Raw genomic sequence first — 15,821 nt, forward strand, 5'->3', positions numbered from 1 at the left:
GCAACCCTTTGGAACTTCACTTAATGCGTAATCGTGGATCACACCAAAACATCGCTTTTGGATTTTTCTAGACCACAGGTTCCACCCTTCCTATATCCACTGATTTACATCCCATTCCAGTTCAAACTAATGAGGTTTCACTGCAGCATGTATTTGTTAATAGCCACTCTTTCATGACTAAAGAGCACAGCAGCATATAGAGTACAATCATCCTGCAGGCTGTAATCAACTTATACAAATATTCAACTATTCCTGCAAACAGGGGATGAAAGGTTGAGAGACAAGTAAGGGTCACCAACAAATAACATATCAGAAGTCCACTGAGTCACACCATTTTACATGGTCCTGGGGAAGCCATCTACATCCCTGCTAATATTGCATATTGGTACACAGCATTACCACATTCAAAATCCAGGCATTTCAATCAGATGAACAAGTGCTTACAATCAGAATTTCATGTAGTAACCAATGATGCATTCAGTTTACGATTTGAATAAAATTAGCTAAATCCTATACCATACCCTTATTCCAGATAATGCTCATTATCCTGAAATATGCCCCAACGGAAATAAACCCATAATCCCACTGCAACAATGCATAACATTACAGATGGATTGGATGATTGGATTACACTGGATTCATCCCATTGCCTATTTCACAGTTGAGGAACAGAGCGCAGTATAAACATGACTAGAATATCAATCTGCTTAGAGAACCACATGTCGTCATAAAATAGAATGCCAAGAGGGAGGGTAACAGGACCCAGAGCCGATTTGGGTGCCGGTGGGACATTCTCCAATGCTAGTAATGTCTTGGTGCTCCAGCACCTCTCCTCGATATTATTTCCCCAGACTCTGCAGAGATGGCTGCTTTTACATTACAATAGCATTGCTCAGAGCTAAATAAAATACCAGAAATATCTGGTGAAGTGAAAACATAAAGTGCCAAGTATTGTTCAAGAAGACTGGTGATTATCATAGGATTTCAAAACTTGGAACATAGCAATGTGTGTGTGTGTGTATGATAGAAAGGGATCATTGCAATCTATGAGGATTTAAAATAAAGGAAGGGAATGGCGATTCCATGTGGATTCCCCAAGTCTTTCTAACTCTCAGCAAATATCTCCTGCTTGCAATCCTTTGCTTAGGATTTGTGGCTTTGCCAAATCCTCCACTCCTTACACTACACTGACGTGGGGTCAAGAGGGAATCAAAACCTCTAATAATCTGTCAAGAGATTGCGATTGGATGCTTTTAGCCCAACAAACAAAAGATGAATAATTAAAAATAAATTTTCTGAATGCATGCACGTACCCAAGAGCAGGCAAAAAACAGACTTTGCAGGCACTAAAGACTGAACATATAAACCAAGAAATATAATTAAAATACTACCTCCACAGATGTAAGGACTAGAAAATTGAGAGAAATAAATAGTTCTGATCAATAAAGATTTCTGAAATCGTAGGAAATACAACTGTAGCCAGCAAACAATCCAAATGCATTGGATATTCAGGGTTCGACTACACTCAGTAACCTGTTGGTGAATCAATTAGGAAATGTCACATGAGATTCCAGTTTTCATGGGGAAGAGGATGTTCAGATGTCAACAATGGGATGAATGCAATGCAGAAATGAGTTACAATAACACCAAGGATCCTTTAAAATCAACAAATCAACAGGAAACCCTCATACCAGAAATGAATATTTCAACTAAAATAGACCTAAAAAACCTGTTGTTAGGCACTAAGCCCTTGCCAGCATCAGACTAGAGTCAACTCCCAATTAATAAGGGTGGTGGAAGGAAGGAATTCCACAGACATCTTAAGCAGGCATGGTTCTAATTGTCTGGTAAAAATGGGTTTAATGCACACTTGGCTCACAAGAATTGCATAAGCCATCCATCATTATAGAGATACCTACTTTATATGGAAGTGGTCCTAAGTTATAAGAAGGACACTGACACAAAAGTTAGGAAGATTAAGGAGGGAATATTAATTTTTTAATGAATGCAAGGACCATTATTAAAAATCACAATTGATCTGCAAGCTGCCTAATCCACCACAGGATAAAAAAGATTTGACAGCACTATTGTGAGCTAGTACTTTCATTATCATTTGTTGCCATCATTCATATTATCATAACTGGGATTGGAGGCATATTTTTTAAGGGTGCCAGTGATTGACTATCCACCACTAAGCCTACAGAACAGAATGTCTACAGCAAATCTCATCGACACTACCTATTTTTGTAGAAACAGGATGACTACAGCTGCACTAACTGGTATTGGGCACATTAGAAGAGAGCTGGGGCTTAACCTAAAGGAGGAGAAATGCTAAATGCTCCTCAGGCAACCACTCACGCATTCAACTCACCTCAGTGCTGCTCAGCACATGCAGCTGATATGATCTGTTTAAGATTAACACAATAATTTTACCTGATGGGATTTGGTGAAAATTAGATATCCTTCAGCAAAAGATGTATATTGCAGAAACACTTCTCTGACAAAGAATACTGGACTACAAATGTTTTATTCATAGAGCAGGCACTTATAAATGGTTTTAGCACCAAATAAAAGTAGAAAGAATGACTTTTATTTATAAACCTACTTAGGTGATTATTGTTAGGAAGCTAATTTTATGAAGCATACATCACTTTTATATTAATCCAATAGACCTGCTCCATTCAGTTAATTGCCCTATTGAGAATGAAAACAGCAACCTGAGGTTATAAAAGAAAATTGACAGGATTTACAGCCAATAAACAGGTCATACTTGTATTAATGGTAATTCATTGAACTTCATTGATCTGTAAAACTTTGACTGTGAGAGAATAGCTAATACCAGTTTGAGAATTATTATCACAACCATGCATTAATGTTTGACAAAATAAAACAAGAGAATTTCACTCAAAAATGTTGTGTATATATATATATATATATATATATATATATATATATATATATATATATATATATATATATATATATACATATATATATACATATATATATACATATATATATATATATATATATATATATATATATACATATATATACATATATATATATATATATATATATATATATATATATATATATATATATATATATATATATATATACATATATATACATACATACAAACATATATATATATATATATATATATATATATATATATATATATATATATATATATATATATATATATATATATATATGACATTCTTGCATTTACAGGATGTTTCATTCACCCAGTAAAAAAGGAAAGAAAAAGACAGAAGTCTGTTCACCATCACAAAGTAAAATTACCAATAGTTAAACCCAATTTTGACTTTATGCAGCACAATTTACATGACTTTCACTTTCACAGTTTAAGAGCAGTGTACAGATATTGGTGGTTATTCAAAACAATGTGTTTTAAAAATGTGTCTGACAGGGAACTTGGGTATTTGAAGCTACACCATGAAGACTAATTTATCTGCCATTCCAGTGCCAGCAGAAGTGACATTGGAAAAAGAAGCAGACAACGTTAGTATTGTTACAATGCACAAGGTACCCATTAATATTTCACAAAGCATACACAATAGGACTCACATCATATGCTCCAGCTTTGATTTGGGAATACAATCGATGCTGGTCTTCATCCCAAAATGGTGGATAGCCAACTAGCAAAATATATAATATAACTCCTGCAAAGATAAAACAAAACAAAAGATATTAATATTGAAAGAAATATATCTTGATACTCAAGAAGTGACTGGGATGACAAATAATAGGGTTCTGGTGCACAAAATATCCATGCAAGTGAGAATCCAAATGGAAGGAAACGGTAAGGAAGGACATGAAATCCACATCAGTTTAAAGTGAATATTTTTACACAATAGTTTTTACAGAATCCAAAGGAATGGTTTACCGCAGCATGGTATGAAATGAGTGCAGGCATGAGAATGGTTTCTCTGATTAGTGGAAAGCTGGCCATTTGAAACAATCTGATACATAAATCACATTAAATGATGATCATTAAAACTGAAGGGCATATATTATGGCTCTTATTACTAAGGTCACTATGGTAAATTTCCTATCTGCAAAACAGAGAAATGAATTACTGGAAAGATTCAGTACTGCTTTCTCAGAATAGCGACAACCAGCATTGAATTCTGTTGCAATGGACTTATGATAGTCATTTTGCAGCATAAATCTTGAAACATAGTGCATATCACCTAGTGTTTCAAGAAAATGACTGTAAAATACCATACAATCAAATATATGAACAATTAAAGCTAAAAATATATATTTTAAGTCAATGGGCTCAATGAGTGTTTCAATTACCATAGCTGCTCTTTAAAAACAGTCATATACACACAAACACCCCCATGCCCTCAAATGTTCAATTTCATCTTTCATGCATTTTTTTTCACATCATCTATTTCTTTTTAAGAGGTTGCAAAAGCCAAACACATTTAGAGGAAACATGGAGCAGCAAAAACACAGTACATATCAGGATAAATGCAGAAACATAGACAAAGGACACTGAAAAATATTTCACAACTTGATGATCAGGCCACCATCATCGGACATTGAACAAAAATACGTTCTCAGGATGGACGTGGAATGGAGTTAGTTCAGGATGGAAAGAGGGACTTCTGTTCACATTGCAGTAAAGTAGTCATCAAATGATTGATTGAGAAAAGTATAGAGCAAATAAATCGGTTGACGAAGAAAATCAGGAAACTTTGTGAAGCATTGGTAGTTGCTCAACTATTGATAACATTGTAATATTTGATAATCATGCTAATTCCAACACAAATTATTTTTATTACACTGTTGCTAGTGAAAAAGCAAACACTTAAAGAGACCACTTCAATGAAACATTAGAGAGAGGAAATGAGATTGGGGCAGAGGGAAAGCCACACAGCCAGCCATCATTTGTTTCTAAGGAGAGGCAATAAGTTCACCTGAGGATTAAATTGCATCTCTGATTTTGGTATCTATTTCCCTGATTACTCATGGCATTACTAAATACTTGATATTTTATCATAATGTTGTTTGTGTGAATGCAGTGGACCCTCACAACATGAGCATAATCTGTCCAGCCATCTTTCTCGTAAAGTGAAACACTCGTTTAGTGAAACAACTTTTTGCATATAAATTTATTCAAAAGAAATAATGTATTCATTGTTTAGGATCGTGAATCACGTCCACCTTTTCTTCTATTGAGTAATGAAATAACCAGGCATATGAACTCATTTTGTAGAAGCAAAGAGGAATTGAAATAAATTGCAAATTATTTATGATAATTACCCACTTCCTTTTCACAAGAAAGCTGTCCAGATACATTTTTTTCACCAACACTTCAAAATTTGGTAAAAATGCAAATCAGAATGAGTGTTATATAAATTTACGGTGTGCATTGCCCCTGCCTCATTAGGCTGAGGCTTCATACGCACTGCACGATGCAATAGTTTCCAATTACCTCCACATCTAATTTAGCCTGCTGTTTTGAACTTAATGCATCTTTAAGGCTTGTGGAGTTTCTGAATTGTAAACAAGCAAAGGTTTGATTTTCATTGATTGCATTTGTGCAAAATAGCAGAGTGAGAAGGCCTTTCATTGGCTCATGGTTGGGAAATGTATTCTCTTCTAGTTATGTGCACAAATACAGGTTTGCTTTGACATCTTCTTTCCAAAGAGACCCATCTCGTCACAATCGAAAACATGTTGTGGCACGCAACCCGCAGAATCTGCAAGCTTTTTGAAGTCACCCATGAAGTTCTCAGCTGCCTTTGAATCAGAGCTTGCTGCTTCACCATGATTCTCAATGCTGTGGATGAATGTTCTTCTCGTTAACTTCTCAAACCACACACGGCTTCCCTTAAATACTTGTTTGGCCATTGATCATCCTAACACCTCATTAAAGAGGTCAGCAAAAATCACTTTCCCCTTCTCACAAATTATATTCTTGTTAATGGCGTCACATTACAATTGCTTCTTGTTTATCCATATGAGAAGCAACCTTTTCAACTTTGTTGAGCATATCTTTTTCTGATTTTCAATGATTTTACTTTTCATTTCTACCGTTATTTTTTATTTTTATCCAATTATGGCATTCTTATTGATTTTTCTTCACTGTAATTTTTAGAAACATGCACAAAACATTGTGAACTCAGCATTAAAGGTATCACTAAAAATATTTTTGAACCCAAGTATGGAAAAATGCGAGTCCACTAGCGCCGCAAAGACGCTAGCGGAATGAGCGTTAGAGATAAACTGCAGTAGCAGTAGCACAATGAATCTGGGAATTCCCCTCTTCCCATCACTCATCATGCAAAAAGTCGCTTGTTTAAGTAGTCATTTTTGGGACCAACAAATTTGCTCATTATATGAATTACTCACTGAGCGAAATTATTGGTAATCTACCGTTTAAGGTAGGTTTCCGATGGACACAGCTACCAAATAAATACATATTTTGTTTCTCCTAACAAAACAAAACCGAACATCCTACTATGCAATTAGCCCATCTTCATCTCCTTATAGTTCCTTCCATCCTTCATCCTGTCCAACATCCCTATCCTATTCCTGCCCTTTCCTCGCCAGCCTAAACCTCTCTACTATAGTCTTCAACATTCCACACACCCTTCATCCATTTTTCCTGCTCCTTAAACTTTCTCCTAACAATCTCCTCTGCTCATCCACCATGCTCTATCACTGCCTCATTTGCTCTCCTCTCTCTCCACATAACCTTCTCCATCCTTCTCCACACCCACATTTCAAAAGCCTCCAATCTACTTCTATCATTCTGCTTCAGTGACCACGTTTCCGCACCATACATAACTAAGCTCCATATCAAAGTTCTAATGATCTGTTTCTTAACAACATTATTTAATGTCCCTGGAATCAATTCCCTCCTTGTGAAAGCTTCTTTGCCTAGTGAAACTCTTCTCCTTACATCTCTACTACATTGACCATTCTGTTCCAAAACACTTCAACCATAATTTCAACATATATAAACTGTTCCACCTGCTCTACTTTTTCTCCAACCATTTTAATATTTAACTTAACCTTTCTCTCTCTGAAAAACTACATAACCTTGGTTTTATTTGTATTGATTCTCATCCAAAATCTATCACCCTGAATATCCAATGCACTGATCATTTCTGACAACACCTTAGCCAACCAACTGGTGCTCGGTCTTCAGCAAACTTTGGCTGGCTTTGTGTATTCCCTAGTCAGTTCTCCTCCCTATCTCAAGTTCTTCTTGTGCCTCTTAAACCATCCTCCACACATATGAATAGCTGTTAATGGACAACCCTGCCTTACTCCTCTTCCTATCACTGCCCATTTGGACTATCCATGCCCCACTCGCACTCAAGGAGTTTCAGGCTGGTAAGGTTGAGGATTGGCCTCCTATCCCTCCAATCTATTCCTATTTTCTGCAGAATAGTCATTTGTTTTTCCCAATTCACTCTATCAAATGCCTTTTCAAAATCTAAAAATTGGGTAAATATGTCCTGATTGTATTCTATATTCCTCTCGAGTAGTAATCTTATTACTGCAATGGCATTGCAAGTGCCTCCCGCCTGCCCAAACCAAAACTGATCATCACCTAAGTAATCATTTGCCCTACTCTCTATCCTTTCACTGATGATCCTGAGAACCACCTTAGCTGCATGCAAAATCAATCATATTGTGTGATATACTCTCATGACCTTTTTTGGAATAGGAACTAACACTGATCTCACAAAGTCTTCCGGCCAGATGTCCTCTTCATAGATGCTATGAATCAGTCCATTAAGGCTCTTCCTCCAACATTTTCCCAAACTATTGAGTAGTTCCATATGTGTGTTTTCTACTCTCAGAGCTTTCTTTGATCTCCAATAATGCCCTTTCTATCTCATTGTCAAGTATGCCTGACTGTGTATGTATTAATGTATGTATTAATGTATGTATTAATGTATGTATTTATGTACGTATTAATGTATGTATGTATGTGTGTATATATATATATATATATATGTATGTATGTATGTATATATATATATATATATATATATATATATATATATATATATATATATATATATATATATATATATATATATATGTGTGTGTGTGTGTGTGTGTGTGTGTGTGTGTGTGTGTGTGTATATGTATATGTATATATATATGTATATGTATATTAATATATATGTATATGTATATTAATATATATATATATGTGTGTGTGTGTGTAAAAAAAATATATATACACACATAAATATTTTTATGTATGCGGACTAAAACCTTGACGTGGTGGAAGGGCTTGTGCATTCCAATGACCCCTAGAGCTGTGCTAGCGGGAGTAATAATAATTGCTCCTGGAAGGATCACCCATGCCAGATAGGTCAAAGGTTTCGAGCCAGATGAAAGGTAGTCCACACTGCATCTGTTCCTCAGTGAGGCGGCTGCAATGGCGTCTGACCCCAGTGGGGCGGCCAGTAAGTGATGGTGTCACGTTAAAAACACTATTGAGGAAAGCAACAGGAAACCACCTCAATTATCATTCCCAAGATTTAAATGATGGACAATACAGAGATTTTGAGTCTTGACAACTACGGGGGAGGCAAAGCTTCCACGGCCGTCATCCCACAAAACCCTTGCAAGGGAAAACCAGCAGCAGCAGGACAGAAGACGGAGGAGAAGAAGACCAAATTAGTTAGAATAGGAATGTGGAATGTTAGGACAATGATGAGGAATGGGAAATTGGAGAATATTAAGTGAGAGATGGAAAGGGGAAAAATAGATATTTTAGGTCTATGTGAGATGAGATTGAAGGATAGCGGGGATTACTGGAGTGATAATTAAGAATAATAAACAGCGGCGGGGACGAGAGCCAACGAGGGGTTGCCATATTATTAAATGAAGTGGTAGGAAGAAGCGTATTCAATATAGAACAGGTAATGGATAGAACATTACTAGTAGAGATAAAATCAGAACCGACAAACTTGATTATTATTCAGCACCATGCCACCGAGCAATCATACGGAAGAAGAGATCGAAAGGGTTTACGATCAGTTAGAGGACATAATTGTGTGTCTTCCTTCAGGGAAACATTTGATAGTGATGGGGGATTGGAATGCGACAGTAGGCGAAGGAAGAAATAGTGACGAGGTCGGGACTACGGTTTAGGCACGACTACAGAGAGAGGAATTGCTTAGGAATGACTACAGAGAGAAAGCAGTTGAGTTCTGCAGGAGACAGTGGGTTAGTCATCACCAACACTTGGTTTAGACACCACAAAAGATGCAGGTATACATGGAAAATGCCAGGTGACTCAGAAAGGTATCAGCTAGATTATATTCTGGTTAGAGACAGGTTTAGAAAAAGCGTGATAAACTCGCAAAGCTTCCTGGGAGCAGATGCCAACTCTAACCAATATTTAGGTGAAATGAAATGTAGCGTCCGTTTCAAAAAGACAAGGCAGGGGCGGCGGGTTAGCAAATGGAATGTAGAAGCATTCAATGGTGTGAAAAGGAAGTAGTACTAATAGGCCGTAGAGGAAATCATGGATGATGGTAAAGAGCTTTCGAAGAAAAATGGGAAAATATCAAGAAAGAGTTATCGAAAGCCATAAAAGACACCATTGGCACCGTTAACGCTAAAAGGACTAGGAAACCATGGATCACGGATGAGATGATTACAAAGATGGATGAGCGGCAAAAATGGAAGAATGTAAACACAGAGTTAGGCAAAATGGAGTACAAAGAATTAAACAATAAATTTAGGCAGGCAACAAATAAAGCAAAAGAAGCTTGGTGGAAGACGCAGTGCGAGGATATGGAAAGTCTGCAGAATAAGGGTGATATTGGTGCACTGCATAGCAAAGTTAAATCTTTATCGGGAAGTAAGAAAGGGAGAGCTATGCTAACAGTTAGAGATAAGGCGGGTAAGATAATAGTGGATTGGAAATTCAGTGCGACAGGTATGGGATGAGAATCAATATTTATACAATAAAGGTTATGCGATTTTCTAGAAAGAAAAAGGCTAAGCTAAACATTAAAATAGGAGGGCATAAACTAGAGCAGGTAGAACAGTTTACGTATCTCGGAAGTGTTTTGGACCAACACGGTCAAAGTAGTAGGGACGTAAGGAGAAGAATTGCGCTAGGAAAAGAGGCTTTCACAAGGAGGAGGAAGTTGATGACGCAGACGTTGAGTGAGGATATCAAGAATAGACTCGTAAAACCTTTGACATGGAGCGTAGCTATGTACGGCGCGGAAACATGGTCATTGAAGCAGGAGGATAGGCGTAGACTGGAGGCTTTTGAAATGCAGGTTTGGAGAAGAATAGAGAAGGTGAAATAGACAGAGAAGAAAACAAATGAGGAAGTACTTGGTATGGTGGGCAAAGAGAGTGGTTTGTTGGGAGCAATCCTATGGAGGCAGGAAAAGTAGATTAAGGGGGTAGTGACCAGCAGTGGGATGTTGGAGACTGTAACAGAGGGGAGAATGTTAGGCAAACGAGGAAAGGGAAGGCACAGGATAGGGATGTTGGATGGGATGAAGGGAGGAAGAAAGTACTCAGGGAGAAGAGGGGTCTGATGTAGAGTAGGATACTGGATTTTGTATTTTGTTAGGGATCACAAAATATTTATTTAGTAGCTGTGTCCATCCAAAAAACCTACCTTAACTGATAGATTACCTAATAATAATATATATGTATATATATATATATATATATATATATATATATATATATATATATATATATATATATATGTGTGTGATATAGAGTAGGGTGATGGATTTTGTGTTTTGTTAGGAGTAATAAAATATTTGTTTGGTAGTTGTGTCCATCCAAAAACCTACCTTAACCGGTAGATTACCTAAAAAATATATATATATATATATTTGTATGTATGTATGTATATATATGTGTATGTATATATGTATGGATGTATATATATATATATGTGTATGTATATATGTATGCATGTATATATATATATGTGTATGTATATATGTATGGATGTATATATATATATATATATATGTGTATGTATATATGTATGGATGTATATATATATATATATATATATATATATATATATATATATATATATATATATATATATATATATAACCATAAACACAGTATCAAACCCGAAGGTCGGGTTGGTAGATGATGGTAGAGTTCACCCAGTACTAGCCCGACGGCGTGTGAAATTCACACAAGGGTAAGGGGGCCAGTTCCTTTCCCTGTGCCGGTTATGGTTTCCCAGGAAGACCTGATACCCAAAATATCACATAGCTTGGGTGGAGCTGCAGGTGCCCGGTGCCTTGCCCGGGAATCGAACCCGGGACCTTCCAGTAAGCAGTCCAACGCTCTACTCACTTGACTACCACGACCCATTTATATTTATATATATATATATATATATATATATATATATATATATTTTTTAGGTAATCTACCGGTTAAGGTAGGTTTTTGGATGGACACAACTACCAAACAAATATTTTATTTCTCCTAACAAAACACAAAATCCATCATCCTACTCTATATCAGGTCCCTCTTCATCTAAGAGTACTTTCTTCCTCCCTTCATCCCGTCCAACATCCCTATGCTGTTCCTTCCCTTTCCTCTTTTGCCCAACATTCTACCCTCTATCACAGTCTTCAACATCCCACTGCCGGTCAACACCCCCTTCATCCACTTTTCCTGCCTCCATAGGATTGCTCCCAACAAACCCCTCCTTTCGCCCACCATACCAAGTACTTCCTCATTTGTTTTCTTCTCTGTCCATTTCACCTTCTCCATTCTTCTCCACACCCACATTTCAAAAGCCTCCAATCTACGTCTATCCTCCTGCTTCAATGACCACGTTTCCGCACCGTACATAGCTACGCTCCATATCAAAGTTTTTACGAGTCTTTTCTTAACATGCTCACTCAAAAGTCCCTGTCATCAACTCCCTCCTCCTTGTGAAAGCCTCTTTGCCTAGCGCAATTCTTCTCCTTCGCACCCCTACTACTTTGACTGTGTTGGTCCAAAACACTACCGAGATACGTAAACTGTTCTACCTGCTCTAGTTTTTGCCCTCCTATATTTATGTTTATCTTGGCTTTTTCTTTCTAGAAAATCACATAACCTTTGTTTTATTATATCGATTCTCATCCCATACTTGTCGCACTGAATTTCCAATTCACTCAGCAATGCCTGCAGCCCCTTGGCTGACTGACAAACTGAAGCTTGGTCATCAGCAAACCTAACTGATTTTACGAATTCCCCACCCACTTTCATTCCCACCTCGAGTTCTTCCCATGCCTCTTTGATCATTTCCTCTGCATACAGGTTGAAAAGCAACGGTGATAATGGGCAACCCTGCCTTACACCCCTTCCTAACACTGCCCATCCTGACTCCCCATTTCCCACCTGCACCTGAGCAGTCTGAGACATGTACGGGTTGCGGATTAGCCTCCTTTCCCTCCAATCTATTCCTATTTTCTGCAATATACTCATTAGTTATTCCCAATTCACTCTATCAAATGCTTTTTCGAAATCTACGAAACAGGCAAATACCTCCTGGTTGTGTTCTATATTCCTCTGGATTAATTATCTCATTACTGCAATGGCATCACGCGTACCTCTCCCCTTACTAAACCCAAACTGATCATCCCCAAAGTAAACATTTGCCCTACTCTCTATCCTTTTGTTTATGATCCCGAGGACAACTTTAGCTGCGTGGGATATCAAACTTATTGTCCTATAGTCCTCACAGGATGTGGCCTTTACCTTTTTCGGAATAGGAACTAAAACTGATCTCACAAAGTCTTCCGGCCAGATTCCCTCCTCATAAATACTACGGATCAGCCCATATAGCTTCTTCCTCCCACATTTTCCTAAGCATTTTAAAAGTTCCATGGGAATGTTACCTACCCCCACGGCCTTATTTAGTTTCATCTTCCTTAATGCCCTTTCTATCTCATTGTCTAGTATGCCTGGACCTAAGCTGTCTTCCTCTACGTCATTTTCTTTTTCAATGTCTAACTTTGTTGGTCTGAGTTCTTTACTATACAGTTCTTCTATATACACCTTCCATCTCTCTTGGATCTTTCCGGCGTCAACTAATACCTTACCCGCCTTATCTCTAACTGTTAGCATAGCTCTTCCTTTCTTACTTCCCGATAACTATTTAACTTTGCTGTACAGCGCACCGATTTCACCCTTCCTCTACAGACTTTCCATATCCTCGCACTGCGTCTTCCACCATGCTTCCTTTGCTTTATTTGTTGCCCGCCTCAATTTATTGATCAATTCTTTGTACTTCATTTTGCCTAATTCTGTATTTATATTCTTCCATTTTCGCCAGTCATCCATCTTTTTAATCATCTCATCCGTGATCCATGGTTTCCCAGTCCTTTTAGCGTTAACGGTTCCAATAGTGTCTTTTGCGGCTTTAGACAACCCTTTCTTGATCATTTTTCATTTTTCTTCGATAGTACTAAGCCCTTTACCATCCTCCATGATTTTCTCTACCGCCTGTTTGTATTCCTTCCTTTTCAACCCATTTAATGCTTCTACATTCCATTTTCTAACTCGCTGCCCCTGCCTTATCTTTTTGAAACGTACGCTACATTTAATAACAACTAAATTGTGGTCTGAGTCCGCATCCGCTCCCGGGAAGCTGTGGGAATTTATCACACTGTTCCTAAACCTGTGTCTAACCAGGATATAATCTAGTTGATATCTTCCTGAGTCACCTGGCATTTTCCATGTATACCTGCATCTTTTGTGGTGTCTAAACCAAGTGTTGGTGATGACTAACCCTTGTCTTCTGCAGAACTCAACTGCTTTCTCCCTGCGGTTATTCCTCGGGCCTAAACCGTAGTCCCCCACCTCATCACCATCTCTTCCTTCGCCTACCGTCGCATTCCAATCCCCCATCACTATCAAATGTTTCCCTGCAGGAACACACGCGATCATGTCCTCTAACTGATCTTATATCCTATCGACCTCTTCTTCCTTATGGTTGCTCGGTGGCATGTATACCTGAATAATAACTAAGTTCGTCGGTTCTGCTTTTATCTCCACTAGTAGTATTCTATCCGTTACCTATTCTTTGCTGACTATACTTCTTCCTACCTCTTCATTTAATACTACGGCAACCCCTCGTTGGCTGTCGTCCCCACCGCTGTATATGATTCTATACTTATCACTCCAGTAATCCCCGCTATATTTCCATCTCACCTCGCATAGACCTAAAATATATATATTTCCCCTTTCAATCTCTCGCTTAACATTCTCCAATTTCCCTGTCCTCATCATTGTCCTAACATTCCACGTTCCCATTCTGACTAATGTGGTCTTCTTCTCCTGCGTCTTCTGTCCTGCTGCTGCTGGTTTTCCCTTGCAAGGGTTTTGTGGGATGACGGCCGTGGAAGCTTTGCCTCCCCCGTAGTTGTCAAGACTCAAAATCTCTGTATTGTCCATCATTTAAATCTTGGGAATGATAATTGAGGTGGTTTCCTGTTGCTTTCCTCAATAGTGTTTTTAACGTGACACCATCACTTACTGGCCGCCCCACTGGGGTCAGACGCCATTGCAGCCGCCTCACTGAGGAACAGACGCTGCGTGGACTACCTTTCGTCTGGCTCCTAACCTTCGACCTATCTGGCATGGGTGACCCTACCAGGAGCAATAATTATTACTCCTGCCAGCACAGCTCTAGGGGTCATCGGAACGCACAAGCCCTTCCACCACGTCAAGGTTGTAGTCCGGGGAGGGATATATATATATATATATATATATATATATATATATATATATATATATATATATATATATATATATATATATATATATATATATCTATATATACACACATATATATATATACATACATTCATATATACATACATACATATATACATACATATATATGCATTTATATATACATAAATGTACGTGTGTGTATACACACACACACATGTAATTACATAAAGATATATGCATAATAGTATTAAAATACCAAGTGCATGCATGTACACAAAGTATAAATGATTTTAAATATTTATTGTTGTGATTACCACAGGCCCAAATATCAACTGGCTTTCCATACGGCTCTTTCTTCAAAACTTCCGGAGAAAGATAACCTGGTGTACCAGCAAACCCTGAAAGGATAAATAGTCAATATTAATCATTTTAACTGGGCATCAGAAGGAGTTTTTGGAGTGTTTTCCAAGGACTATGAATTTTCCTTGAATGAAAGAAGGAATAGTCTGGAGGACACCAGAGTCATGCCAATTGCGGTTAGAGTTATTCTTTTTAACTAATTAAAATTTTAAATTACACAGTGATAGGAAACAGTGATGAAGATGATCAATGAAAATAAATCACAGAATGGCAACCAAAGTGATGCCAAATTATCCAATACACTCAATCAGACAACAACCAGCCCCAAGATAATACTTGATGCGGTATCTTATAGGATGAAGCTCTGCTTAAGGATATTGTCCTAAAATGCCTCCACCCATTGAATAAAGAGTCTTAACTGGGCATTGACTCTGCTCACTCCTTTCAAAATCATATTCTGCTTTTTAGTGAACATTTTCGGGCCAAGGTAATCGTGGGTTATTCATTTACCATTGCACATACAGCAAATGCCAATATTATTGGATGCTTGCTGTGTAAATCAAAGCAAAGGGCTTGAAGTTTTACTCTAATGTGATAGCCCTTCTTGAGACGCTTGTGACAGCAACAGAGATATTCCTCACTCATTATTTTACCTCGGAGCATGATTCTTTCATTTAAATTAAATAATAGGCAATGAATATTAAGAT

The 15,821-nt window shown here is 37.6% G+C and overlaps 1 protein-coding gene across 15 annotated transcripts in view; it reads right to left on the bottom strand.

Moving 5' to 3' along the window:
* CaMKII (Calcium/calmodulin-dependent protein kinase II) overlaps positions 1–15,821 on the bottom strand; it is a 329,599-nt gene that overhangs the window by 70,468 nt on the left and 243,310 nt on the right. For all 15 annotated transcript variants that reach the window (XM_071586329.1, XM_071586337.1, XM_071586333.1 and 12 more), the window contains exons 7-8: positions 15,069–15,152; positions 3,598–3,692 (exon numbers count right to left, since the gene is read on the bottom strand). In XM_071586329.1, coding sequence (XP_071442430.1) covers positions 3,598–3,692; positions 15,069–15,152 — 179 coding nt within the window. The remainder of the gene's footprint in view (positions 1–3,597; positions 3,693–15,068; positions 15,153–15,821) is intronic.

This window comes from Hetaerina americana, unplaced genomic scaffold (genome assembly GCF_022747635.1).
Source record: "Hetaerina americana unplaced genomic scaffold, ioHetAmer1.1.p SCAF_22, whole genome shotgun sequence".
NCBI lineage: Eukaryota > Metazoa > Arthropoda > Insecta > Odonata > Calopterygidae > Hetaerina > Hetaerina americana.